We start from the raw sequence: 26857 nt of genomic DNA on the forward strand, positions 1-26857 counted from the left end.
CAAAGAAACAGTGGGGTCACTCAGAGGAGAAGATGGTGAAATGCAAACAGGGGACACAGAAAGGGCTGAACTCCTCAATGCCTTCTTTGCCTCAGTCTTCTCCGATAAAGAAAACAATGCCCGACCTGAAGAATTTGGAGCAAATGATTCAGCAGAGGAAACACAGCCCAGAATAACTAAGGAGATAGTACAAGAATACTTGGCTAGTTTAGATGTATTCAAGTCTCCAGGGCCAGATGACCTGCATCCAAGAGTACGTATTAAAAGAACTGGCAGATGTGATCTCAAAACCTCTGGCAGTCATCTTTGAGAATTCCTGGAGAACAGGCAAAGTCCCGGCAGACTGGAGGAGGGCAAATGTTGTCCCTATTTTCAAAAAGGGGGAAAGAGAGGACCCAAATAATTACCGCCCAGTCAGTCTGACATCAATACCAGGGAAGATTCTGGAGCAGATCATTAAGCAAACAGTCTGTGAGCACCTAGAAAGGAATGCTGTGATCACCAATAGTCAGCATGGATTTCTGAAAAATAAGTCATGTCAGACTAACCTGATCTCGTTTTTTGACAGAATTACAAGCCTGGTAGATGAAGGGAACGCAGTGGATGTAGCCTACCTTGATTTCAGCAAGGCATTCGACAAGGTGCCCCATGATATTCTTGTAAAGAAGCTGGTAAAATGCGGTCTTGACTATGCTACCACTCAGTGGATTTGTAACTGGCTGACTGACCGAACCCAAAGGGTGCTCATCAATGGTTCCTCTTCATCCTGGAGAAGAGTGACTAGTGGGGTGCCACAGGGTTCTGTCTTGGGCCCGGTCTTATTCAACATTTTTATCAACAACTTCGATGATGGACTCAAGGGCATCCTGATCAAATTTGCAGATGACACCAAACTGGGAGGGGTGGCTAACACCCCAGAGGACAGGATCACACTTCAAAACGACCTTGACAGATTAGAGAACTGGGCCAAAACAAACAAGATGAACTTTAACAGGGAGAAATGTAAAGTATTGTACTTGGGCAAAAAAAATGAGAGGCACAAATACAAGAAGGGTGACACCTGGCTTGAGAGCAGTACATGTGAAAAGGATCTAGGAGTCTTGGCTGACCACAAACTTGACATGAGCCAACAGTGTGACTCGGCAGCTAAAAAAGCCAATGCAATTCTGGGCTGCATCAATAGGAGTATAGCATCTAGATCAAGGGAAGTAATAGTGCCACTGTATTCTGCTCTGGTCAGACCTCACCTGGAGTACTGTGTCCAGTTCTGGGCACCACAGTTCAAGAAGGACACTGACAAACTGGAACGTGTCCAGAGGAGGGCAACCAAAATGGTCAAAGGCCTGGAAACTATGCCTTATGAGGAACGGCTAAGGGAGCTGGGCATGTTTAGCCTGGAGAAGAGGAGGTTAAGGGGTGATATGATAGCCATGTTCAAATATATAAAAGGATGTCATATAGAGGAGGGAGAAAGGTTGTTTTCTGCTGCTCCAGAGAAGCGAACACGGAGCAATGGATCCAAACTACAAGAAAGAAGATTCCACCTAAACATTAGGAAGAACTTCCTGACAGTAAGAGCTGTTCAACAGTGGAATTTGCTGCCAAGGAGTGTGGTGGAGTCTCCTTCTTTGGAGGTCTTTAAGCAGAGGCTTGACAACCATATGTCAGGAGTGCTCTGATGGTGTTTCCTGCTTGGCAGGGGGTTGGACTCGATGGCCCTTGTGGTCTATTCCAACTCTATGATTCTATGATTCTATGATTCTAAGGCAGTCTCAATGTGTCTTGGAAAGAGGTTATCCAGTTTTTGTACTGGTACCTACTTCTGAGCACCAGCAATTAATTAGCATTCGAAGAGTTAATTAACCTATGTAAATGTCCTAAGTGTGTACCAGACTTTAATCCTAGTCTATCAACAAGTGCTGATGAAGTCAGGTGAACTCCTTTGTTAGGTGGCACCTGAGGGGATTAGCTATTAGTACTTCAAAGCACAAAAAGAACTGACCCTTAGAATGCAACCGAATAAAGGAGGCTTAGTTTTGAGGAGAGATTGAACCTTGGACTGGAGTGTTGCACTGCTGTGGAGAGCAAACCCCTCTTGAGATGACCATGCTGTAACATCTGCACCCCCTCCATGCAGACTGAAAGTGTAAATAAGTGAATAAATCATCTATCTTCAAGCTAGGACAACTTCCGCCATGTCTTCAATTCTCCAAAGGAGCACCAACCCTGGGTGAGAGCTTGGAAACGCCATGGGTGCATAAGAGTCATTTAAGATGACTCTTTCCAAGGAAAGAGAGTTCATCATCTTAAATGACTCTTATGCACAGTTCCCTGCCTGAGAGTAATAGCCCATGTCCTTCATTTAGGGTAAAACGGGGAGGTTACTGGGCCTTAGAAGGGAATGAGCAGACAACACAAGCCCAATTCAAGCCCAATTCAAAGTGTTGGTGCTGACCTTTATAGCCCTAAACGGCCTCGGTCCAGAATACCAGAAGGAGCGTCTCCACCCCCATCGTTCTGCCCGGACACTGAGGTCCAGCTCCGAGGGCCTTCTGGCAGTTCCCTTGCTCATCCAACCTCTGCTTAAAAAACTCCAATGAAGGAGAGTCCACCACCTTCTGAAGGAGACCGTTCCACCATCGAACAGCTCTTACTGTCAGAAAGTTCTTCCTGATGTTGAGCAGGAATTGCCTTCTTGTAATTTGAAGCCTACCCTCCAGAGCAGGAGAACAGGAGCCTCTTCTCATTGGGTCTAAGCTGCCATCATTCACAGAACACAGACGTGGAACCCGGAATCTGTGCCATACCTGAAGGAGCGTCTCCACCCCCATGGTTCTGCCCGGACACTGAGGTCCAGTGCCAAGGGCCTTCTGGCGGTTCCCTCACTGTGAGAAGCCAAGTTACAGGGAACCAGGCAGAGGGCCTTCTTGCTAGTGGTGCCCGCCCTGTGGAACGCACTCCCACCAGATGTCAAAGAGAAGAACTACTACCAGACTTTTAGAAGACATCTGAAGGCAGCCCTGTTTAGGGAAGCTTCTAATGTTTGATGTATTCCGGTATTTTAACATTTTGTTGGAAGCCGCCCAGAGTGGCTGGGGAAGCCCAGCCAGATGGGCGGGGTATAAATAAAATCATCATCATCATCCTTGGGAACTGAACTCAGTGCAACTGTATTCCCAAAGTTCAGGAAGTAGGGGCAAACCCTGGTCCTCTCCATGTTTACTCATATAAGCAAACGCCGCCGGGTTTGTCTAGGAATGCAATGCCAGGAGACTGAAAGACTTTGACGGACCCTGAACTGGGGAGGAGCCCTCTTCAACCCAGGGGGACAAAAGGAAACCCCGATCCTACAGACACATTAACTCACGAGCATTTAACCAATTCAAAGGGTTCCCAATAAAATGGGACTTCCCAACGTGAAATGAGTCTCCACAGGTGGCGCAATAGATCACTGCGACTGTCTGTTAACCAAAATGTTGGTAGTTCGAGCCTACCTCATGTAACGCAATAGGCAGGATTCCTGCATTGGGGGGTTGGACTAGATGACCCTCGGGGTCCCTACCAGCTCTAGAATTCTATGACTTCCCAGTAATTTGGGATTCACATAGGATCGTGCTCTATGTCTGTTGCCCTCCTGTTTTGATAAAATGGTGTTGTGAATCTCTATTTACCTTGATTATACATTATTATTATTAATAATTTTTATGCCGCCTTTCATCTGAAGATCACAGGGCGGTTTACAATATATAAACACAAACTTGCAAACCTTCTAAATAATAATTTTGTGCTACACTGAATAATGGTTCAGTGATCATTTAACAATGGGGAGCAAGGGATGGGGCTGAAGTTCACCTCCACAGTCGTCCTAGCCTGACTCCGAAGAACAACAGCTGGAGCGCTGTCACGTGTATAATTTTCAAATGGACCACTCTCCTTTAACGCCCAGATATTTCCTTCATCTGTACAGTTATCCCCCCCCCCCATTAAAATGCAATACATTGATATATTGAGTGGGAGGCAGGGAATAAATTATACCATGCCCGCCTCACATAGGCCAGTAACATAAACGGACACCCCTTTACAAGCGTATTCAGTGAAAATCACTGCTGAGGACCTTTTACTTTATTTTTTAAGCTCCACATCTTCAGTGGAGGAAGCTAGACGGGATGAGCTCGCTTGCAGGAACCGGAGAATCCGGAGCCAAAGCGGATTTTCTGCTCAGGGTTGACGCGGAGCCGACTCTTGGAACCGGCCGAGAGAGAGCTAAATGACTTCGGCTCGATCGCTTTGTGGATCGCACCGCTGAATTCTCTCACACACCCCACTTCCACTCCCAATCCTACCCCACCCTTGGACTGCCTTCTTCTCTGCCAGGTTTCCCTTCCTCCTGCGAGGAAGAGTGTGCGGGAGCCGGTGACGTCACCGTGCCCACTGGGTGTTCTCCTCTCGGTCCGCCTGAGAGTTCAGAGGCAGAGAGAGAAAGGGAGAGAGAGAAGCGTTCATCAGAGCGCAGAGATTCAGCCTTTGCTTCTGGCAAAAGCAGGAGGACTGGGCGGACTTGGGGGTTGGAATCTCTCTTCCAGCGGCGGAGGCTAATAATTGACAAGCGCTTCAATCCCGTCCGGGGTCCAGAGCGTCGTTTGGCGTCTGAGCGAAGAGGCTACCTTTTTAATTGCGCTAGAGAGAAGCCGCCCGGGAGAGAGCGCGCGAGCGAGCGAATTCCTGCCCGCCTGGATGTAAATGCCTGATGGTTTCCCGACGCTCAATCTTTCTCCTTACCAGGAGGAGGACCCGCAAGATGTACGCGTGAGGAGGAGCAGCAGCAGCAGCCTGATTTAGGAGGTAAAGCGGGTTAGTGTGGCGCGGGAAGGGAGGGGGGCACTTGTGGGTCCGGCAGGGAGCTCCAAACGCGTGTTGTGAGCGCGCGGATGTTGTAGTCCAGGCAACATTGTCCCTTGCGCGCGCGCAAACACACCCAAACAAAAAGGACCTAACCGAAACGGGTGTGACAATTTTCCGGGATCTCAATGGAGCCTCCATGTTCAGAGGCAGTTGAGTAGAAAATATTGGGGGGGGGGGGGAATCAACCACAGGCAAAGAGGAAAGACCTTCATGCCTTGCTTTTGAACGCTGCGTAAAGATCTGGTTTATCATAAGGACGGTTTGGTTTTGGTTCTTTAATCTATCCCCCCCCCAAAAAAAAATGGTCGTGTGAGTGTGTGTATCCGTGTTTATGTAAAGGCGCAAGGGAGGGTGGCAAGGAATATATGGTAGAGTGGCGCGTAGGAACCGTCTCCAAAGGCCACGATCGTAGGGCATTTATCTCGTAGTCCTTGCCCCTGCCGATTTACTCTTGAGTAAGTCCCTCTCATTTTATGAGGGCTTTCTTCTAAGTATGGGTTCGTGAGATCGCCGGCTTCAGAAGATCCCTCCAGATTAAGACAGAGGGTTGCCTTAGAGGTCAGGATCGGGATAAAAAGAAGCTCAGGGAATACCTAAGAAGGAGAGGGGGGGCCGTGGCGAGGACGTTTCTCAGGACGGGGGAGACGGTTAAACCGCAAGAGGAGGAAGTCAGGAGAAGCCAAATTTTAGCCCCTTCCTTGTGATGGAGAGAGAGGGGTGCCCGCTCTTTCCGCGGGATCCCGGTTCTTCCTTGTCCAAAGTCTCCTAGCGCGGAGGGCTGTGTAAACCGGTTTCAGCACATCGGAGCAACTCGGCTCCCAAGCTGCGTGCTGGATCCAGAGGGAAAGGTCTGCAAAGCGTCGTGTGTATTTCCTGAGAATTATTTCCACCGGCAGCCAGGATTGCTGATCCACTACCACCCGCATCACGTACTTTTCTCATAGCTCCTTTCCTTCGCTTAGTTTCATTCCATTAGGAAGCGGAGGGAGTTGAGCGGTCATGTTGGAGTAGGATTGGAATCCGCTTTGAGGGTTTAAGAAGGGAAGGCGAAGGTAATGAGTTAGGGGGAGATGGATGTCTTTGTAGTCCTAGAGGCGGAGGAGTTGGGATCCCACAGACGCTTTCCCTAAGGCGCTGGAGCTGCCTTTGGGGCGCTTAATCCGAAGCGACTCGCCCTTTGGAACCGATTTCAGGTAGTGTATCGCAGAAGAGCACGTTAACCACGCACCCGCGCCTGAAGTCTAGTTAGATTCTTCTTGGCAGGTTGATGGCCGGCGGCGAGGCTACTCCGGGGTAAGAGAGAGCTCACCCCGGGATAGTTGGCCCACCGCGTGGGGTGAATATGCCCCGACCAAACTTCCAACGCCTCCAGGCTGCGAGTGCGATCTTGGAGACGAGCGAGACAATCCCGAGGTAAACACTTTAAGGACTCTACACAGGAGAAGAAGAAAAAGGTGGATTTAAAAACCTACCAAAAAACGCCAAAGAAGCGATCCACAAAACTGTTGCGCCGGAGATGTTTCGGGGCATTTGAAACCAACACCCGAAGCAACCGGGGAAAGTTGGATATTGGAAGCCGGTTTCGGTCGAAATAGCTCGGCTGTTGGAAGCGGATCGGGCCCCCAAGATGCAACAGGAGTCCCCTCGGCTCAGACCAAGCACATTTTAGGTTGCAGTCCTATACTCTCTTACTCGTGAGTAAGTGACACTGAATTCAACGGGACTTGAGTAGACACGGAGAGCATTGTGGCTTGGAAATCGCGCAATAGAAACATTGTACACCCACATGCACAGCTTCGCTGTTCCTGGATGAGGCTATTTGATTTCCTTCTTTTTCCCATTTAAAAAAAAAATCTGCTTGCCCCGGCCTCGTTTGTCAGGGCTTATTATTTGCAGGCGTGGTCCCTTTTCGGTGCCCGCGTGTCCTATAATTTGGCAGAAAAACTCACTTCTTCTGAAAAGGCCAAGAAACGGTCAGCAAACCCCAAGGGCGCGTAATAGCTAGTAGAAGGGACATTGCAGTAAGATTTAAAAATAAGTAATTATCAATGTGCCCACGAAGAAATATTAGTGTATTGACAATCTCTGACCGACGTTCTTAAATTCCTGAGAATTCAGAATCGAAAGCAAGTTAGGTACTGGACTCGTCTAACAAGCCAGGTTGCAGGAATGTATTCTTCTTTACCTTTCCATTATCTTTGGTCCACTCTCCACTGTAACAAGAGCCGCAGGTTCTTTTAAAACAATAAAGCGATTGGTTCTCAACGTTCACAGTGCAGTTTGGCAGATTTTCCATTGGCAAAAGACTCTTCCTGAAGCTGGATGTTGTTGTTGTTTTTAAAAGGCAATTGTAGCGCTGATGGTTTTAATAATAATAATAATAATAATTAAATCCAAGGTTGTCAGAAGTATGAGTATGGATATTAGAAATCCACGTTATGCAGGTTTCTAATTTCAATGTTCTTCCAGAGAAAGAATTGTGCTTTTCCTTGGCTCTCCAGAATCGTTGCAAAATGCGTTTTCTGCCTCTCTGCATATATTGTAGAGTGAGTCTGGAAAAAAGTTCTGTGTGTTTTAGGAACGTGCACACCCTTTGACTGATACATAGGTTTTAGTACAGACATTATTCTACAGATTTTATGAATCATGTTTGATTGACGTTGCCTCTCTGGACTCTCAACCGTATAAATTAGACTGATAGCCTTAAAGGGCCTTGCTTACGCGTGTTTATAATCATTTGATTTCTATATGCACTTAGATTTGACCCGCTCAGGTATGTTTAACCCCTTGAACGTGTGAATGGCCGGCCACAGAACGTTCATGTTTCCCATCGCCTTAAGTGCAATGCTTCGTCAGTAGAGACGACCAAGTTTCTATTTTATAAATAGCTGAGGAGTTACTGAAGTGTAGAGAAATAGTGACATGCTCGCACCTCCTTTGCACCTGAACGTGTGAACTGTGTCAGTTGCGGGTGGCGGGCGGGGGTTGGGTGGCGGGGACTGAATTTGAAGTCCTTTACTACGATATGGAAAATCCTAGCCCCCTGGACTTAGATCTCTGATTGCCCACGCATGCCACCAAGTCATTCCATAATGGTGCCACGAATAATATGCACGTCTGAATCAATCCGCTCCACATATTCCAACGACGATGCTCGCCAGAATAGATTCTGAGGCTAAGCTCTCCTGAGATCTGACTCAAAGCCTGCTCTTTCTTCTGAATCGGAGTCCACGGGGGCGGGGGGGGAGTATTTCCTCTTGCCGTATCTAGCTTGAAATAGACCAGATACGAGGGAATCGCTTCCTTTTTACTGAATAAAGTGAGCGAACCAACTTCAAAACAACAGGAACCGTCCCTTAGGGATCCAGGAGGAACAGCTGATCTGGCCTGCTAAAGCGATCAATTATTGCAGAGAATATATTGTCCCTTAATGTGGCACCTTCAGGGGAAATGCTTCCCTAATAACCTCCGCCTGAGACGGGTACATTTCCAGAGCAATCCTGCTCGTATCTACTCCGGAGTATTTGCACACTGAGTTCAATGTGACTCACTAGGGCTGCAGCCTCAGTTGGGGAGCCCAACAGACGATTTCTTCTCAAAAAAAGTTATTTAAAAATCGAGATTTATTTATTTTATTTTATAGCCTCACATTTGGATGATTTCACCCTCCCTTCTCCCTCCGCATCCCCAATGACACACGCATTTCGTGCCCTACTTTATCGAGGTAGCCACGTCAAACCGTTTACGCTACTTTTTCAGTCATCTCCATCGGCCATCCCTCCATCGGTGGAGAGGAGAAGAAGGGCGAACCCCGGAGAATTCAGTAGGCGTTGCAATATATACGTGCTCTTAGCTCAAGCTGAATTAAATAAAAAATAAAATAAAATAGGGGATGGATATTTTAGCGGCGAATTACCTATTTTACAAGGTCAGGTGAACGATACAATCCTAGGCTTTAGTATATCAGAATGTAGGTGGAGGGGGGCATATCTTTAAAAATTATTCTCAAATTGTAATTTATAAAATTGAGAAAACCAGGGCATCCTGAAAATGGTTGTGTGCTGACTTTATTAAATGCAGGAAGTTTTCCTTTTGCATGTGGGGAGCCTTCCTTAATACAACTCCCTGTCTGAAGTCTGGAATGGTACACCCTAGAATCCTACCGCCTTATTCTTGCAAAAAGCAAAAGCAGCCATGTTCTTTATTTGTTTGTTTATTGCATTTCTATCCCACCCTGTTCTCCAAGGTACTCAAGGTGGCCTACCTGGCACTCTCCATCCTCAATTAACCCCCACAACAACTCTGCGAGGTAGGTTAGGCTAAGAGGCAATGACTGGCCTAAGGTCACCCAGTGAGGGAAAAAATACAGAATCCACATTTGGGTGGTAGCTTTATTAGGCCAGACAAAATAGCATGCTGCCATTCAAGTTCTCCAGAACTTGAGTTCTACCAGGCTAGAGATGATAAGCAAGGCAAGGCTGCAGATGATTGGCTGGTGGTGAAGCCATGCAGTCTGTATCAGAGACATGGGAGGTTGCTGTCAGTGGCGTAGCATGGGTTGTCAGCACCCGGGGCAAGGCAAGTAATTTGCGCCCCCTAACCCGTGGATTTGCGCCCCCTAACCCTAACCCTAACCCCCAGATGTTGTGCCCGGTGCGGCCGGCCCCCCCTGCACCCCCCACGCTATGCCACTGGTTGCTGTAGGTATTCAAAGGGGGCTCTTTGAGTGCTAGGCAGATTTTTATTCCCCTGTTTTTTGAAAATATGAAATCCAGCTCTTAACCAGGAAGCTGCCTTGTTCCAAGTCAGGCTACTGATTCATCTCAGTACTGTCAACAGTGACTGGCAGCAGGTTTTCTAGGGTTTTTAAAAAAGGTAAAGGACCCCTGACAGTTAAGTCCATTCGCGAACGACTCTGGGGTTGTGGCGCTCATCTCGCTTTACTGGCCGAGAGAGCCGATGTTTGTCTGCAGACAGCTTCCGGGTCATGTGGCCAGCATGACTAAGCTGCTTCTGGCAAAACCAGAGCAGAACATAGAAATGCCGTTTACCTTCCCGCTGGAGTGGTACCTATTTATCTACTTGCACTTTGACGTGCTTTCAAACTGTTAGGTTGGCAGGAGCTGGGATCAAGCAATGGGAGATCACCCCTTCGCTGGGATTCGAACCTCTGACCTTCCGATCGGGAAGCCCTAAGCTCAGTGGTTTAGACCACAGCACCACCCGCACTGAGTGTTTTAGGAGAGGGATATTCCTTCCCTACCTGGAGAGGCCTGGAATTGAACCTGGAATCTTCTACTTGAGAAGCAAGAGCTGTACCGCTGAGTTACAGTCTGCCTCCATCCTTTGGCAAAACACACAGGTTCTTTGTTGTGTGAAGAACAGGAATAAAGACAAACCAGACAGTTTTTAACCCCCCCCCCCAAAAAAAACCTAGATTGTTTTAAACTCTCAAGTTCAGTTCCCAGTATTTCTCATTGGCATCGATCATCTTTCCCCAGATGCCCTCCAGATTTTTTATTTTATTTTTTTACTACAATTCCCACTATCCTTAACTATTGGCCATACTGGTAGGGCTGATGGGAATTGTAGTCCAGAAAAATCCAGAGAGTTTCCGATTGGAGAATACTAAGATGATCCCCTGAGTACCAAGAGGTGGCAATACGTGGGGGTTCTAGAATGGACTGCAGTTAAGAATTGCCAATTTTTCATGCCTCCCTATCCTAAAAGCTCTCTTGAAATAGAGAATTTGCACTGCAGAGAAAAGGGCCGAGTTCAAACTTTTCTCCCTGATGTGCTAGCTTTCTACTTGCAGGAAGCGTGTAATTTTTTAAAAAAATGTGGGGAGTGGCATTCTAATCGTTATGTTTCACTTGCATTGTGAAATGGAGTTTTATCAAGCTTGGCATTTTATAAGCTTATTGCACTGCATATGGAGACCTAGAATTCAGTAGCAGGGCTAGGAAACACTTCAGCCTAAGCCTATAACCCAACCTTCACAAATCTGATGCCCTGTTGGTCCTTTGGACCACCACCAATAACAACCAACATTGCCCGGGGCTGATGGGAGTTGTAGTCCAAAACACTGACAGAGCATCATGTCAGCAAAGTCTGCTATAAGGTTCTATAGGGTAGGTGGGGAAATGTTCTAGCACCATGTAAGGCAGGTGTGAAGAATCTTTGGCCCTCTGGTCCTGTTCCTCAACATCTGCTGCCTGAAGAGGCCCCCTCAGCCTGCCTAATGCCAGGGCCGGTCCCAAATGTTTCAGCCTGAAACAAAGCTCAATGGTGCCACCCCTGCTAAGGCCAACACTATTAAAAGAGTTGTTTGCCGCAATCAGACACCAGTTTCTTACATTTATCTATTTCACACGCACACTCCTCCATGGTACTGCCTGAACCAGGTTGGGTCTCCCTACTGCACAGTTAAGGGATAGAAACTTGCTGAGAAAAGGAAACAGCTGGTAGGCATTGTTGAGATCCTGAATTCAGGCAGCTGTAGTTGAGATTCCTGCATTGCAGGGGGTTGGGCTAGATGACCACTGAGGTCCCTTCCAACTCTACAATCATATGATTCTAAATGCTGGGATGTGCACATGGTTGTTGCGGCTGTTGTTCTTTCTTGTGGTTGTTGTTAAGCTGCAATTGGGACATACTTCAGAATAAAAGCATGCTTAGGACAGTGCTGTCACTAGGTTACTGTAAAAAGAAGGAAAATTGTTTCACAGTTGAGCTGCGAGAATGCGTGTGTGTGTGTGTACCGTATTTTTTGCTCTATAAGACTCACTTTTTCCCTCCTAAAAAGTAAGGGGAAATGTATGTGCATCTTATGGAGCGAATGCAGGCTGCGCAGCTATCACAGAAGCCAGAACAGCAAGAGGGATGGCTGCTTTCACTGCGCTGCAATCCCTCTTGTTGTTCTGGCTTCTGAGATTCAGAATTTTTTTTTTCTTGTTTTCCTCCTCCAAAAACTAGGTGCGTCTTATGGTCTGGTGCATCTTATAGAGTGAAAAATACGGTATATATGCACACATACACAAACACAAACACAAACACAAACACAAACACGGAGAATATATGTATATAATGAGAGGGAGGGACATTTGGGAAAATGATCACCATTCTGTGATCATTTTTTTACCCATCAGTTTTATTCGATATGTTATTAGTATTCTTATGGCTATTATTGCAGTGTTGTGTTTTTTATGTTTTAAACTCCTTTGTTTTGTTTTCTATGAATGTGTGGTTTATAAATATTTAAGTGAGTGACAATAAATAAATAAATAAATAAATAAATAAATAAATAAATAAATCCATCCATCCATCCATCCATCCATCCATCCATCCATCCATCCCCAAAGAAGAATTTCTGTGTTCATTCAGAATGAAGCAGTCGCCACATTCTGAGTCCATGGGGCCTGAGGGGGCCCGAGCCCCCTCAAAAATTCGTTTGGGGGGGCTCAGCCCCCCAATAATCTCGGGTGCCCCTCCAGCAGAGCGCCACTGCCGCCCCTCCCCCAGCCCAAAATGCACGGGGTCGGGCTGCATGCCTCCTGCCCTCCCTCCCGAGCAAAAGCTCCACCCAATTTCCTTCGGAGCTGATTAATAGGCGCAGCACGCTCTCCCCTATTCGCTCACGAGGAGGCGGCACCACTTTATCTGCATATTCATGAGCTTATTTATTATTCATGAGCTTTCGCGGGCTCCCCCAATATTTTTTATAAGTCGGCGCCCCTGGTCCAGGTCCTTTTGAACAGGCAGCATCAGCAAAGGCAGAAATCTGATCTGTTTCCTAGAAGGAAAGGCCTCTCACTTGAGATCTGGAGACAGGGGAGTTCTGCAATTGTTCTCTGGGAAGTGGGACCCACAACTAAATGTTGCAGTTTGGGGCAGTGCCGCCGGAGTTAGAGTGTTGCGAGAGATTCCTCGCAGAGCGATGAGCAAAGGGGGAGCAAAACAACAACAACATGAGTGCCTACTGAAAAGATCCATTTTAAAAGCAGCTGTACCAAAAGGAATTATTGTGAAAATAATTTTCCTCTTTTTTGGGGGGTTGTCAATTTTTGTCCTTGCTCAGGGTGCCACATTACCAAAGTCCACCCTTGATGTGGGCTCCTGTGCAGGGTTGCAGCCAAATGAAACCACCTTCTTTCAGGATAGGTAAAGGGACCCCTGACCATTAGGTCCAGTCGTGACCGACTCTGGGGTTGTGGTGTTCATCTCACTTTACTGGCCGAGGGAGCTGGCATATAGCTTCTGGGTCATGTGGCCAGCATGACTAAGCCGCTTCTGGCGAACCAGAGCAGCACACAGAAACGCCGTTTACCTTCCTGCCGGAGTGGTACCTATTTATCTACTTGCACTTTGATGTGATTTTGGATTGCGAGGTTGGCACGAGCAGGGACCGAGCAACGGGAGCTCACCCCGTCGCGGGGATTCGAACTGCCAACCTTCTGATCGGCAAGTCCTAGGCTCTGTGGTTTAACCCACAGCGCCACCCACGTCCCTATTCTTTCAGGATATTCCATTGCATTCGCCCTCTGCCATATGTTCTTGTTGTTTCCCACTTCTGCATTTAGCCAGCCTTCCATGGGTGCTGAGCATGCTCAGTCATCAACAGGCTGTTTGGGGTTGAGTTGCTCCATGTGGATTTTATCTGCTAAAGCATGCTAACCTCTCCTCTTTGTGTGTGTGTGCGCGCGCATTGCAGAAGCACCTGGGCTGGTGTGGTGAAGCCAGCAAGACAGTCGGGAGGTCGGGTCTTCAGGCACGCCAGCAGATGTTGCTGCTTTGGCTGCATCTACATTGAGATGCAAGTGGCGCTGTGGTCTAAACCACTGAGCCCAGGGCTTGCTGATCGGAAGGTCAGTGGTTTGAATCCCTGCAATGGGGTGAGCTCCTGTTGCTCAGTCCCTGCTCCTGCCAACCTAGCAGTTCGAAAGCATGTCAAAGTGCAAGTAGATAAATAGGTACCGCTCTGGCAGGAAGGTAAATGGTGTGCTCTGCTCTGGTTTGCCAGAAGCGGCTTGGTCATGCTGGCCACATGACCCGGAAGCTGTCTGCGGACAAATGCCGACTCCCTTGGTCTATAGAGCGAAATGAGCGCCGCAACCCCAGAGTCATCCACGACTGGACCTAATGGTCAGGGGTACCTTTACCTTTACATTAAGAGAACTGAGCTTGCTTCTTATATGGCTGGTTCACACGTGCAAGCTACCACTTGATACTACAGCCAGTGAGTTGTTAGCATGTGCCTGTACGTATGAGCTGTGTTTCAATTTAGCATTTGTGTGGGTTTAGCAGTCCCTGTGGTTGGGCAGAGCCACTCACCTGGCACTGGTGTTGCTGCTGGTTACCTGGACGGAGCTGGGGCAGGGAGGTGGCGAGCTCAAGGCTGCGCCAGTGCACCAGTGGAGCCAGTCCAGGACTCCCACTAGGGAGTCACAGCCTTGCCACCCCCTTTCTTCACCCCAGCCTCATCCAGATGAGCTGGTCTTGGGAGGGAAGCCCTATAACTCCACCCCCAACACCATCACTACTGATTTGGTCCATTAGCCTGTTCACACTCCTCCATCTTTTCCGCTTGGTTTTTTTCATCACTTGACAACTTAACGGTTGACAACCTGCAGCTGAACATGTGAATTGACTCATTTTGTGTCTGCTGTGGATATATGGACAGTTATCTGTGGAGATTGGTAATGAAACATTCTCTCTCTCTCTCTCTCTCTCTCACACACACACACACACTCAAGTCATTGGTACTTGACATTCAAGCAATGCACATGCACCGTATTTTTCGCTCCATAAGACGCACCTGACCATAAGACGCATCTAGTATTTAGAGGAGGAAAACAAGAAAAAAAATATTCTGAACAAAACAGTGGATGTATGATTTTTGTGGTTCATGCTGTGGCCACAGACATAATATGTGATTTGACGGTGAGTTTGGGGTAGCCCAATGCAAAAATCCTGAGAATCCATGTGGATCCGTGCTTTGTAACCACGTTTATGAGCCATTGCGGTCCCACGAAACAGTGGGTGCGTGATTTTTTTGGTGCAAGCTATAGCCATGGACATGCTATGTGATTTGATGGTGAATTTGGGGTGACCCAATGCAAAAATCCTGAGGATCCATGTGCTTTTACCTCCCCCCTCCCAGGCAGCCTCCTTTATCTCTAGCGTCCCTTATCTCCCTCCCGATTGCTTGCCGATCAGCTGCTCAGTGGCTTTGTTTCAACACTCCCTTCCCTCTTTCTAAAAATAAAAGCACGATCTGCTTTTTGCCCCTGTGCAATTTGGTTCCAGGGACCATGCATTCGCTCCATAAGACGCACAGACATTTCCCCTTACTTTTTAGGAGGAAAAAAGTGTGTCTTATGGAGCAAAAAATACGGTATGTGTGTAAAGGCCTTAGTGAACTGGTTGGCATCAAAACCTATTCCAGTGTTTTTCAACCTTTTTTGGGCAAAGGCACACTTGTTTCATGAAAAAAATCACGAGGCACACCACCATTAGAAAATGTTTAAAAAATTAACTCTGTGCCTATATTGACTATATATAAAGTAATTCTCTTGAATAGGAATCAAATAAACACAAAGAAAGTATTTTATAATTACTTTATTATGAAATAGTAAGTAAACAGAAATAAGAAAAATTATAAAATACTTTATTCAGTGCGCACCCTGGGCCTGTTTGGCTGAACACAAAGCTGATATTCTGGCTGGAATCAAACATTGCGGACCGTTCTGTGCTCAGCGGGGATCGATTCGCTGATCCCCGCTGAGCCGGCGGATGACAGCTCCGTCTCCGCACTGTGTGCGGAGAGGGAGATGTCAGAGCCCCGCTGCTCTCTATGGGGAATCGGATGAGAGCGGACCGCCTGTCCGCTCTCATCCAATCCCATCCTATTTGATCCCCACCCAGGACGGATGGAAAATAGGGTGGACACAGTCCGGCGCCCGCCTAGTGGGCAAAAATTTGACTTTTTAATTTTTTAAAAATCTTTCGAATTTTTCAATTTTTCCCACGGCACACCAGGCAACATCTCGCGGCACACTAGTGTGCTGCGGAACAGTGGTTGAAAAACACTGACCTATTCTTAGGAATACTCTGTGTGAGAGCCAGTTTGGCAGACCTGGCGTCATTTTGCTGCATGGTGCAAGGGAAAAGGTGACAGGGTTATGGCGACTCGGGGACAGAGAAGCTGCTTCGCATGCAGAAGGTCTTAGGTTCAGCCCCCAGGATCTCTAGGAATGTCCCCTCTCTGAAACCCTGGAGAGCTACTGCCAGTCAGTGTAGATGGCTTTGAGCTTGATGGAGCAATGGTCTAACTTGTATAAGGCAGTTGTCCTGGTTCCACTCAAAACACAGAGGCAGAGGCACGACTTGAAGGAGGAGGACTACAAAGTGCCGGGGTTGCCGTGGCAGCTGTCACTCTCACAATTTCCATGGCAACAAGGAGTCACCGCTGGGGAGCAAGTCCAGGCTCCCCTCTTGGAAAGGGTTGGGCGGTAGCAGGGATTGTTCAGCGGGCCTTTGCAACCGGAGCACCAGCCATGGTGGCCCTCAAGGCTGGAGACAAGTTGCCCAGTGTGGAGGTCTACGAGGGTGACCCCGGCAACAAGGTGAATGTGGTGAGCCTCTTCACAGGCAAGAAGGGGATCTTGTTTGGGGTGCCTGGTGCGTTCACTCCAGGTTGTTCAAAAACCCACCTCCCAGGCTATGTGGAGAAGGCAGGACAGCTGAAGGGCAAAGGAGTGGAGGTCATCACCTGCTTGTCTGTCAACGACGTCTTCGTCATGAGCGAGTGGGGAAAGGCTCACAAAGCCGAGGGAAAGGTCCGGATGTTTTGTTGTTGCTGTTTTTTCCAAAAAAAAATATTGGTTTTCACAATATTATAAATAAACAAACAAACAAACTTAAATCATAGCCTTATTGAAAATTACACTTATTAACTTTGTTAAGTGACTTCCTCGCTTCCCCTTGGTTGAATTTCATTGCATGTCCTTTTAACGGTTTTCCAAATCCCAATTCTTATGAAATTTAACTTAAACATTAACATCCTTAAATCTTCACCTTATGGAATTAAACATATTAATTCATCACTTAACATAAATAAAATCCTAAGCCAATTAAGTATCTGCAAGCTATTTTCAATCAATTTAACTTAACAAATTTAACTAGATAATCATTAAATTTATTTCACTCTTCCTGATTATCCTCCTCCTTCTGGTCGTGGACTCTTCCGGTCAGGTCGGCCAGCTCCGAAAAATCCACCATCTTCATCTGCCATTCTTCTATTGTTGGTAATTCTTGGGCTTTCCACTTTTTAGCAAACAAAATACGAGCAGCAGTTGTAGCATACAAAAATAATTTTACATCTTTCTTGGGCAATTCCAAACCTGGTATTCCAAGAAGGGAAAGGTCCGGATGTTGGCTGATCCCACAGGAGCATATGGGAAGGCTACAAACCTGTTGCTGGACAAAGAGCCACTAAGGGAACTTTTTGGGACCCAACGATCCAAACGGTTCTCTTTGGTAGTCCAAGATGGTGTGGTGAAGGCCCTCAACATAGAAGAAGATGGCACAGGCCTCACCTGCAGTTTGGCCAACAACATCCTATCTCAGCTCTGAGACCTGGGACACCTTGGCTGTTAACCCATCTCCTAAACCCTGACAGCAAGAGATGCACAAAACCACCCACCCTCACCTGATTCTTACTAGGGATGGTGGGCTGATTTATTTCCCCCTCACAGCTTCTAGGATTTGGCCTTTACAAGGGCAGGGATATGTATGTAGCTGCTTTGAATCCCCTCACTGTCTTGACTCCATTATCTTGGACATCATTGCCTGAAATAAAAATTATACTGGGGGGGATGGGGACCCACAGAGGCAGAAGGTGTTGCTTGTAAGAAAGAGATCTTTATTCAGGCAAGTCACGATATAGGCTCAGCAGAGAGGGCACAGGGCTTAGGTGTCACAATCCAGGAGTTTAGGAGCAGAGCGATAAGTTCAGAACTGGACAGAAGCAATGAAGATGTCCCAACAAGTTCACCCAGCCCTCCTGCCTAGCTTCGAAAGATGAAGTATGGCATGCTCAGGTGTGAGACTCTCTTGACATTGTGGGAATGTCAAGCTTACAAGCACACACTTTATTGGGGCAGGTGGTTCTGCTCCCATCTCTGAAAGCAGAGTCTGGTTCTAGCCAACAAGGTTGCATCCTTCTGTTCAGACTCCAGTTCAGTCATTGCTGCTTCCTGTTCAGCCCTTCCCAGCCAGCATTGAGGCTCTCCACTCCACAGGAGGGTTGGAGGGGAGAGCCAGAATCCCTGCTCCCCACTCCAAAGCAACTGAAGCTGGGGTAGAAAAGGGAGATCTTAGAGAGCAAGTGCCGGTCAAATTAGACAATGTTGAGTTAGAGAGACCAATGGCCTGACTCACAATAATGCAACTTTGTGTGTGCTTGTCAGGAATGTCCTGACAATAAGGGACTGGCGTAACAAGCTACAAGAATTTGCTGAAATGGCGCAGTTACAAATAGCCTGAGAGGCAATTCAAAACTAAAATTATGGGAAAGTGGGGTAGATATAAGATATATGTTCAAAAATACAGTAAAGGTTCGCTATCTATGCTAGCATTCAATTGACGTTGGAGAGAGACTGAGTTGAGAAATTAAGACCAAGGGTACATATTGATATAGGAATGTATTAGATAAAATGTAAAGAAATATACAATAAGAGTACATTCATTTGTAAAAAAGGAATATACAAAGGGAAAGACAGGAAGTCTAAAGTGTTGGTACATATGTGATTTTGGAATAGTTTTTTTGTCCTTGTTTCTTTTTCTTTCTTTCTTTCTTTCTGTATATAAACTTTGTATACATGTTGAAAATTTTAGTATAATAAGCCTTGTGATGTAATATGAGAATGTTTACCGAGGTAGCACAAGAACTTTAATAAATAAATAAAATTCAAAAAAAGGAATGTTGATTGGTGGTCCATATCTGCCCCCTCCAAAAAATAACCTTAATCTGGTCTCCAGTAGTAGTAGCCGATTTTATGCACAGCCATTGAAAATTTGGCTCACAAGTCCATTTTCTAAGCAGGGGAAGTGGTGAGTTTCCATTTGTATATCATTCACTTTTTTTAATCATATCACCATCTCATGAGCTGTCTTTGCCCACGGACCAGGGTTCTGCTACTCTGCAAATTGTATGGAAGTGGGAGCTGGACCATAAAGAAGGCTGATCATCGAAGAATTGTTGCTTTTGAATTATGGTGCTGGAGGAGACTCTTGAGAGTCCCATGGAATGCAAGAAGATCAAACCTATCCATTCTGAAGGAAGTCAGCCCTGAGTGCTCACTGGAAGGACAGATCCTGAAACTGAGGCTCCAATACTTTGGCCACCTCATGAGAAGAGAAGACTCCCTGGAAAAGACCCTGATGTTGGGAAAGATGGAGGGCACAAGGAGAAGGGGATGACAGAGGACAAGATGACTGGACAGTGTTCTTGAAGCTAAGAGCATGAGTTTGACCAAACTGCAGGAGGCAGTGGAAGACAGACGTGCCTGGCGTGCTCTGGTCCATGGGGTCATGAAGAGTCGGACACGACTAAATGACTAAACAACAACATTAATTTAGGGATCACCAACATGGTGCTGGTGGTCACAGAGGTACCCCTGAGGCCTCTGAGACCCCCACTTACTGCTCAGTGAAAGTGGTTACCATTTTCTCTCTTGAAAAATACATAGAACTGAAAGAGGAAGTTGGACTCCTGAAACACTTTCCCACTTCCTCTTTTGGTTCTACATGGTTTTCGAGGTTTGGATTAGCTCTGCTAGATTTGACATTTACTCAGATCCCTTGGGGAAATGAAATGCAATTCTGGGCTGCATCAATAGGAGTATAGCATCTAGATCAAGGGAAGTAATAGTGCCACTGTATTCTGCTCTGGTCAGACCTCACCTGGAGTACTGTGTCCAGTTCTGGGCACCACAGTTCAAGAAGGACACTGACAAACTGGAACGTGTCCAGAGGAGGGCAACCAAAATGGTCAAAGGCCTGGAAACGATGCCTTATGAGGAACGGCTAAGGGAGCTGGGCATGTTTAGCCTGGAGAAGAGGAGGTTAAGGGGTGATATGATAGCCATGTTCAAATATATAAAAGGATGTCACATAGAGGAGGGAGAAAGGTTGTTTTCTGCTGCTCCAGAGAAGCGGACACGGAGCAATGGATCCAAACTACAAGAAAGAAGATTCCACCTAAACATTAGGAAGAACTTCCTGACAGTAAGAGCTGTTCGACAGTGGAATTTGCTGCCAAGGAGTGTGGTGGAGTCTCCTTCTTTGGAGGTCTTTAAGCAGAGGCTTGACAACCATATGTCAGGAGTGCTCTGATGGTGTTTCCTGCTTGGCAGGGGGTTGGACTCGATGGCCCTTGTGATCTCTTCCAACTCTAGGATTCTATGATTCTATGATTCTATGAAATGTGTGCATGCCCAATTTCCTCTCCGTGTCTGATCTGGAGAGGGAGAGGGAGAGGGAGAAAAGGACAGCGAGTCCAGAATCAAAGAGGGAAAGTCATTCCGCATGCAGCAATCTGAATGAAAAGAGCAATATCTCCAAGAATATGCATCAATTTCCAAAACTGCCTGGTTAAATTTAAAGAAAGGGGTGTCTGTGTCCCAAGTGAACATGTATTTCCGCAAGAGGGATGTGTTGTGTAGTTTCCTGACGTTGGGTTTGTGCTTTGGTATGGCTGCACAGCAGACAGAAAGAAGAAGAGGAGTTTGGATTTGATATCCCGCTTTATCACTACCCTAAGGAGTCTCAAAGCGGCTAACATTCTCCTTTCCCTTCCTCCGCGACAACAAACACTCTGTGAGGTGAGTGGGGCTGAGAGACTTCAGACTGGCCCAAGGTCACCCAGCAGCTGCATGTGGAGGAGCAGGGAAGCGAACCCGGTTCACCAGATTACGAGTCCACTGCTCTTAACCACTACACCACACTGGCTCTCACACCACACTGGCATCCGATGCCCCTTTCTCCATGCCAGGAAGAGCGGCAGCTGCTGGATTTCTGCCAAGAAAAATAGTATCTAAGGGGAAAGACAGGAATGGAGTGGTAGAGTGATAAGTGCTGTACCAATAAGATCCAGGAAGCCATGAGATATGTATGTCCCCCATCAGTGCCTTGACTTCATTTGATGGTAGTACAGTGGTACCTTGGTTCTCAAGCGCCTTGGTACTCAAACAACTTGGAACCCAAACACTGTAAACCCGGAAGTAAGTGTTCCAGTCTGTGAACTCTTTTCGGAAGCTGAACGTGCTCCGTTTGAATGTTACGCTTCCTTTTTGAGTGCCACACTTCCGTTTTGAGTGTTACGCTGGGGCCTGTTTTTGCTATTTATTTTGCCTTTTTGTTTTCGCAGCTCTTTTTTTGTTTGTTTTTGTGGCTGTATGGAACCCAGTTCAGCTACTGATTGATTGATTCTGCGACTGCAGTACATTGTTTATTGCTTTCATTTTATGGCTCAGTGGTCTGGTTAGATAGTGAAATTCATGTTAAATGGCTCTTTTAGGGGTTGTTTTTAAAAGCCTGGAACGGATTAATCCATTTTGCATTACTTTCTATGGGGAAGTGCGCCTTGGTTCTGGAACGCTTTGGTTTTGGAACGGACTTCCGGAACGGATTAAGTTTGAGAACCAAGGTACCACTGTAATAGTTTTTAAGACTAGCCTTTCCTAGTGCTCAAGGAGTCCCACCAAACAATTTGAGTTGGGGGAGGGGAGAAAAACCAACAATTTCATTTACAAATAAGTATAAATGACAGCGAGACTTCCATATGGGCACATACACTTCCTTCTCCTTTAAGATCATCAAATAGATCCCAGATTACTAGATGGAACTGGGCATTTCTGGCTGTAGAAGAAAGAGTCCACACAATTTGCCTAATGGTAGGGTTGCCCTTTATTGCTCAGTAATCTCCCAGACCTTCAATGTCCATTGCTTTGTACCTTCGGGAGGGGTAGGCAAAACGAGATGAGATAAGTGAAAATTAATGGAACCCAGAGAAAGAGCCTTTAAAGCGTATTCTGGTACTGACTCACTGCACTCAGAAGAGCATGTCCTGAGGTCACTGTTTCCACCCACAATCCCTCTTGTGATGTAAGACCTTTGGTAGTTAATGCATAGCTAGGTTATTGAATTGTTGCTGATGTCAGTATTTTGTATTGCTGCTGTTATCTAGCATTTTATGCAGACCAAACCTACGTATCTGTGTATACGCAGATGTGAGCTGCACTATGTTCTATACTGGGCTACTTTCTACTGGGTAAAAGTGCCTAGGAATTCAGCCTTGGGCTGCAACCCAGCTTCCTGGGAGTAAGCCCTGCTGAACTGGCAGGACTTACGTATTTCTGAGTAAAAATGTGTAGAATTGTGCTCTTGACACATTTACAGTGTTATAGGGTGGTGTTCCTATTTTAAAAATACACACTTTTAAAACACACTTTGTCTGTGTGTGTGTGTGTGTGTGTGTGTGTGTGTGTGTGTTTATTTTTGTAGTGTAACTTGCTTAGAACCCAAGAAGGCAGGATGTGAAGAAAAGGAGTTAGAAATAAAAACTGTCAGCTGTGCAACCAGGCAATTTCAGCACCCAAACGCCTGTAAAAGCACATCATTATTTTTATTGCTATTTATTACTTGTATTCTACTTTTCTCGTCCAGAACACCCAAAGGGCCTTGCAAAAGGATTTTAAAATGGACAGTAAAAATGCACAATTTTTGATTGAGCTACAGCAATTTGGAGAAGGCTGTAGCTTTGTGGCAGAGTGGGTTCAAAAGCTCCCAGGTCCAATCCCTGGCATATCCAGGGAGGGTTGCAAACTTGTAGCGTTCTGCATGTTGTTGGACTCCAACTCCCACAATCCCCAGCCAGCATGGCTCAGTGGTCAAAGAGGCTAGGAGATGAAGGCTAACAGCATCCACAGGTTCCCCATCCCTGCCCCAAAGCCGGTGTTAGTCAGTGTGAAATAATGAGCTAAATAGAGGAGTGACACGACTCAGTACAAATTAGCTTCCTCTATTTTTAAGCAAGGCGGCAAGTTAAAAACATAAAATGGCAGCACTCAAATGTCACATCAATTAAAATGGACCATTTTTTTTAAAAAAGCTATTCAATGGTTAGATACATAGAGCCCAGTGGCGTAGCGTGGGTTGTCAGCACCCGGGGCAAGGCAAGTAATTTGCGCCCCCTCTGCCCTAGGGGCAGAGAGCTGCGAGTGCGAGCGCCCCCCCCAGATGTTGCGCCTGGTGCGGCCGGCCCCCCTGCACCCCCCACGCTACGCCACTGATAGAGCCTCTTGAATTAAAGAGTTTTTTTTCAAATGCATGGGGGGAAAGAGGTCGGAAGATCTTCAATGGAAAGTCACCCTACAAACAGACCTTACATTTTGCTTCTAAAGCTCCACTTTGGGGAGCTGATTCCAAAATCTTAAAACTACTGCAGAAATGTCTCTGCTCCACTCAGTATGGCAGGTGGTAGACTTTGCTATCAGTGTAGAAAGTGCTTGAGAATTCTTGTTTTATTTTCAGCAAATAAATAAACTTGTCCCTTCCTCTCATTGATTTATTTATTTATTTATTGCAAGAAAAGATGTGTAGCAAAAGAGTTGTGCAAACATCAAAATTCTACCCACTTTATCAATGCATGTTTATGTGTGCTGATTATGCTACTACAGCCAGCATCTTATTTACCTGTGATATTTTTATGCCGTCCTTGAATGTGTATTTCTGGGGCAGCGTGGACAGCCAAAAATCTAATCAACCAAGTCAATGTATGAAATATCTATGAAACTTAGGCAATGTGACATAAACATAGAATGAATGAATAAATTATAAGAGAAGAAAACATCTTAAGCTTCAACTTCTGAAAGCATAGCAAAGAAAAAGGTCTTGTTGGGGAGCCTCCAGATGTTGCTTTTGTTGTGCATTTGTGATTATTTGCGCTCATGGTGGTTATATGCAATCCCATTTTCAGCACTGCAGAAGACACCCTCAGCTGATATAACTGCATGAGAAAGGTAGATAGAGATGAACCTTCAAGCTTCCTAGACTGTCCTTCCTGTGCTGACCTATTGATCTTTCTTCAGGGTTAGACTGATACTCTCAGGGTTGCTGGCCTCATTTCCTACTTCCTTCTTCATCCTTACCTCAGGAAATGTGATCTCCTTGTGTGTTTCTCCTATGCACGTGAAAGAGCAAATATAACTCTGAGGCCTTGCCTATCAAGTATTTACTTCCTGCAATAAATGTAGATTTCTTGCTTTCCTTCTCAGAGCCTCAGTGTGAATATATCCGTGCTCCTCCAACAAGGATCCAGTGTTCTTTCTTTTCAGCTTCTCTGTGCATGTTAACTCCAAACACCCAACATGTCCTGCCTCATCTTCAGTCAGTGACTGTCTTGTAACTTCCTGCTGAAATCCTGTAACTTTTTAAATTGCAACTTTGGTTGGTTGGTTTTTCTGCTGCTTTTATATATGGCAAAAGAGTGTCCTTCCAGAGGGCAGTAGCAATGGGGGGAAATCACAGAACATTGAATATGTTAACGGAAAAATCCGAGGGCTCCCTTGGACAAAAACAAAGACACCAACCAGGATAACTTGGAGCAAAACAGCAGCCTGTAGGCTTGGCCTTTATTGAACTGTTGCAACAGGGTGTTCCCCTCACTCGCAGGAGAGAGGAAAGACCCAGAAAGATGGTGTGCAAGACCTTATAAAAACTTTTGAAATTCCCATCCTCTAGGTCAAGCCCACCCCCAGAAACATCATGCATACATTACAGAAAGGAGGGGTTGACATCATGCATACATTACAGAAGGAGTTGACATCATGCATACATTACAGAAAGCATAGGCGCCGACTCCATGGGGCTTGAGGGGGCTCGAGCCCCCTCAAAAAATTTTTTGGGGGGGCTCAGCCCCCCCAATAATCTCAGGCGGGCGCCCTTCCAGCAGAGCGCCGCCGCCGTCCCCCGCCTCCTCCTTCGCCAGCCAGCCAGCCGCGCGCCCTAATCGGAGAGCCCCGGCCGGAAATCCCGCGAGAACAGGGGAATCCCGACTGGCCACACCTCCCAGCCAGCCAATCGGCTGGCTGGGGGGCGTGGCTTGCCCTATTTAGGGCCGGAGCCACTTTATTTGCATATTCATGAGCTTATTTATTATTCATGAGCTTTCCCGGGCCCCCCCAATATTTTTTCTAAGTCCGCGTCCCTGACAGAAAGGAGGGGTTGAGGGACGAGTTGTGGTGGTAACCTGAGTGTCCTGTCACCTGGCTGGTTCTTCCTTTCCCCCTGCCCATGAGTCACTTCCAGGAGACAAAGGGGAGTTTGCAGTTTCCTGCCCCCAGAGGGAAGATCTGATCATTGTCCTTTGTTTCAGTCCATGCTGAATCCACTCCCATATGCAAGTTCTTTGTGATCCTGATTGTCTTCTGTCTGGGATCATCAGGGTTGACATAGCAACTGGGCAGGGCTCCTGTGGATGTGCTGGGATGGTGAAGGGATTATGGCTGACCAGAACCAAGCCACCCCCCTTTGATAGTCCTTGTCACATGGAGTAAAATAAAATGGAACAGTGCAAATCCGATGTATGGTTGATTTTCTATGAATTTATAACAGAAATGTGGCGTATGTAGTGTGTGAGTGTGAGTGTGTGTGAAGTTTGTACAAACAGAATGATTGGGGTGGGGGGGGTTCCTGCTACAAATAAGCAGAATGATCTGTGGGTGGTCCGGTCTACATCTACCACTAATGCACTATTATTGTGTCAATTACATGTCCCAGAACTCACACACACAACAATCTGGAGAGATGTCTCTGGAAGGATGATGGGGAAGGAATCACACAGGTATCATACAGGGGTGTGTTTTAGAATGGTGTAGAGCATGGGCAGGCAAACAAAGGCCCGGGGGTCGAATCCGGCCCAATCGCCTTCTCAATCCGGCCTGCGGACAGTCCGGGAATCAGCGTGTTTTGACATGAGTAGAATGCTTGCTTTTATTTAAAATGCATCTCTGGGTTATTTGTGGGGCATAGGAATTCGTTCAATTTCCCCCCCAAAAAAAAATATAGTCCGGCCCACCACAAGGTCTGAGGGACAGTGGACCGGCCCCCTGCTGAAACAGTTTGCTGACCCCTGGTGTAGAGGCTAGATGGATGTAAATGTTACCCTTGGTTTCTAGGCACACCTCTCCCAAGGGGAATTGTCAGAGTTCAAGGATATGTTTCAAGCTGGCAAAAATGCTCAAGGATGGTTCAAAGCAGGGTGTGTATCTGAAGAAGTGTGCATGCACACGAAAGCTCATACCAAGAACTAACTTAGTTGGTCTTTAAGGTGCTACTGGAAGGAATTTTTTTATTTTGTCAAAGCAGGGTGAGTGAGAAGTGCAGTCTGGGGAGAGGCCTGCGGAGCAGCTAAAAAGTCTGAGGTGTGTGTTGTGCACACATTTGGCCTATGGGCCTGAGGTAACCCATCCCTGGCATAGAAGAAAAAACTGGGCCTGTTCTGACCATAACATACAAAATGTCTTCCCATCTCTGAGAGCCAGTGTGGTGTAGTGGTTAAGAGCAGTGGACTCGTAATCTGGTGAACCGGATTCACGTCTCTGCTCCTCCACATGCAGCTGCTGGGTGACCTTGGGCTAGTCACACTTCCTTGAAGTCTCTCAGCCCCACTCACCTCACAGAGTGTTTGTTGTGGGGGAGGAAGGGAAAGGAGAATGTTAGCCGCTTTGAGATTTCTTCAGGTAGTGATAAAGCAGGATATCAAATCCAAACTCCTCTTCTTCTTCTTCTGGGACTGTGGGGAAGGCATCAGTGATAGATGGCAGGCTTGGAATGCTGTGCTGGTATTCTTTAAAGGCCTTCTGAGGGCACAAAGCACATCCTATAATTTTGC

At 46.6% G+C, this 26857-nt stretch overlaps 1 protein-coding gene and 1 long non-coding RNA gene across 2 annotated transcripts; both read left to right on the forward strand.

Moving 5' to 3' along the window:
- Positions 1 to 4780: 4780 nt before the first annotated feature.
- LOC308597455 lies at positions 4781 to 24179 on the forward strand. Its single transcript, XR_014013002.1, has 3 exons — positions 4781 to 4842; positions 22468 to 22568; positions 24054 to 24179. It is a non-coding gene; the product is annotated as an uncharacterized lncRNA (long non-coding RNA).
- On the forward strand, positions 16367 to 17772 carry LOC308597353 (peroxiredoxin-5, mitochondrial-like). The gene is made up of 2 exons (XM_081213270.1): positions 16367 to 16739; positions 17326 to 17772. The coding sequence occupies exons 1-2, from the start codon at positions 16458 to 16460 to the stop codon at positions 17533 to 17535; spliced, it is 492 nt and encodes a 163-aa protein (XP_081069396.1). The 5' UTR covers positions 16367 to 16457; the 3' UTR covers positions 17536 to 17772.
- Positions 24180 to 26857: the final 2678 nt, after the last annotated feature.

Source organism: Podarcis bocagei (genome assembly GCF_964188305.1).
Source record: "Podarcis bocagei genome assembly, chromosome: 11".
Lineage (NCBI taxonomy): Eukaryota > Metazoa > Chordata > Lepidosauria > Squamata > Lacertidae > Podarcis > Podarcis bocagei.

What these genes read in the sequence shown, in the direction of transcription:
- LOC308597353 (XM_081213270.1), top strand. Translation starts at nt 16,458, where the DNA reads ATGGTGGCCCTCAAGGCTGGAGACAAGTTGCCCAGTGTGGAGGTCTAC. An exon ending in CTCACAAAGCCGAGGGAAAG is followed by an intron (nt 16,740 to 17,325) that starts GTCCGGATGTTT and finishes AAGAAGGGAAAG; the next exon opens with GTCCGGATGTTGGCTGATCC.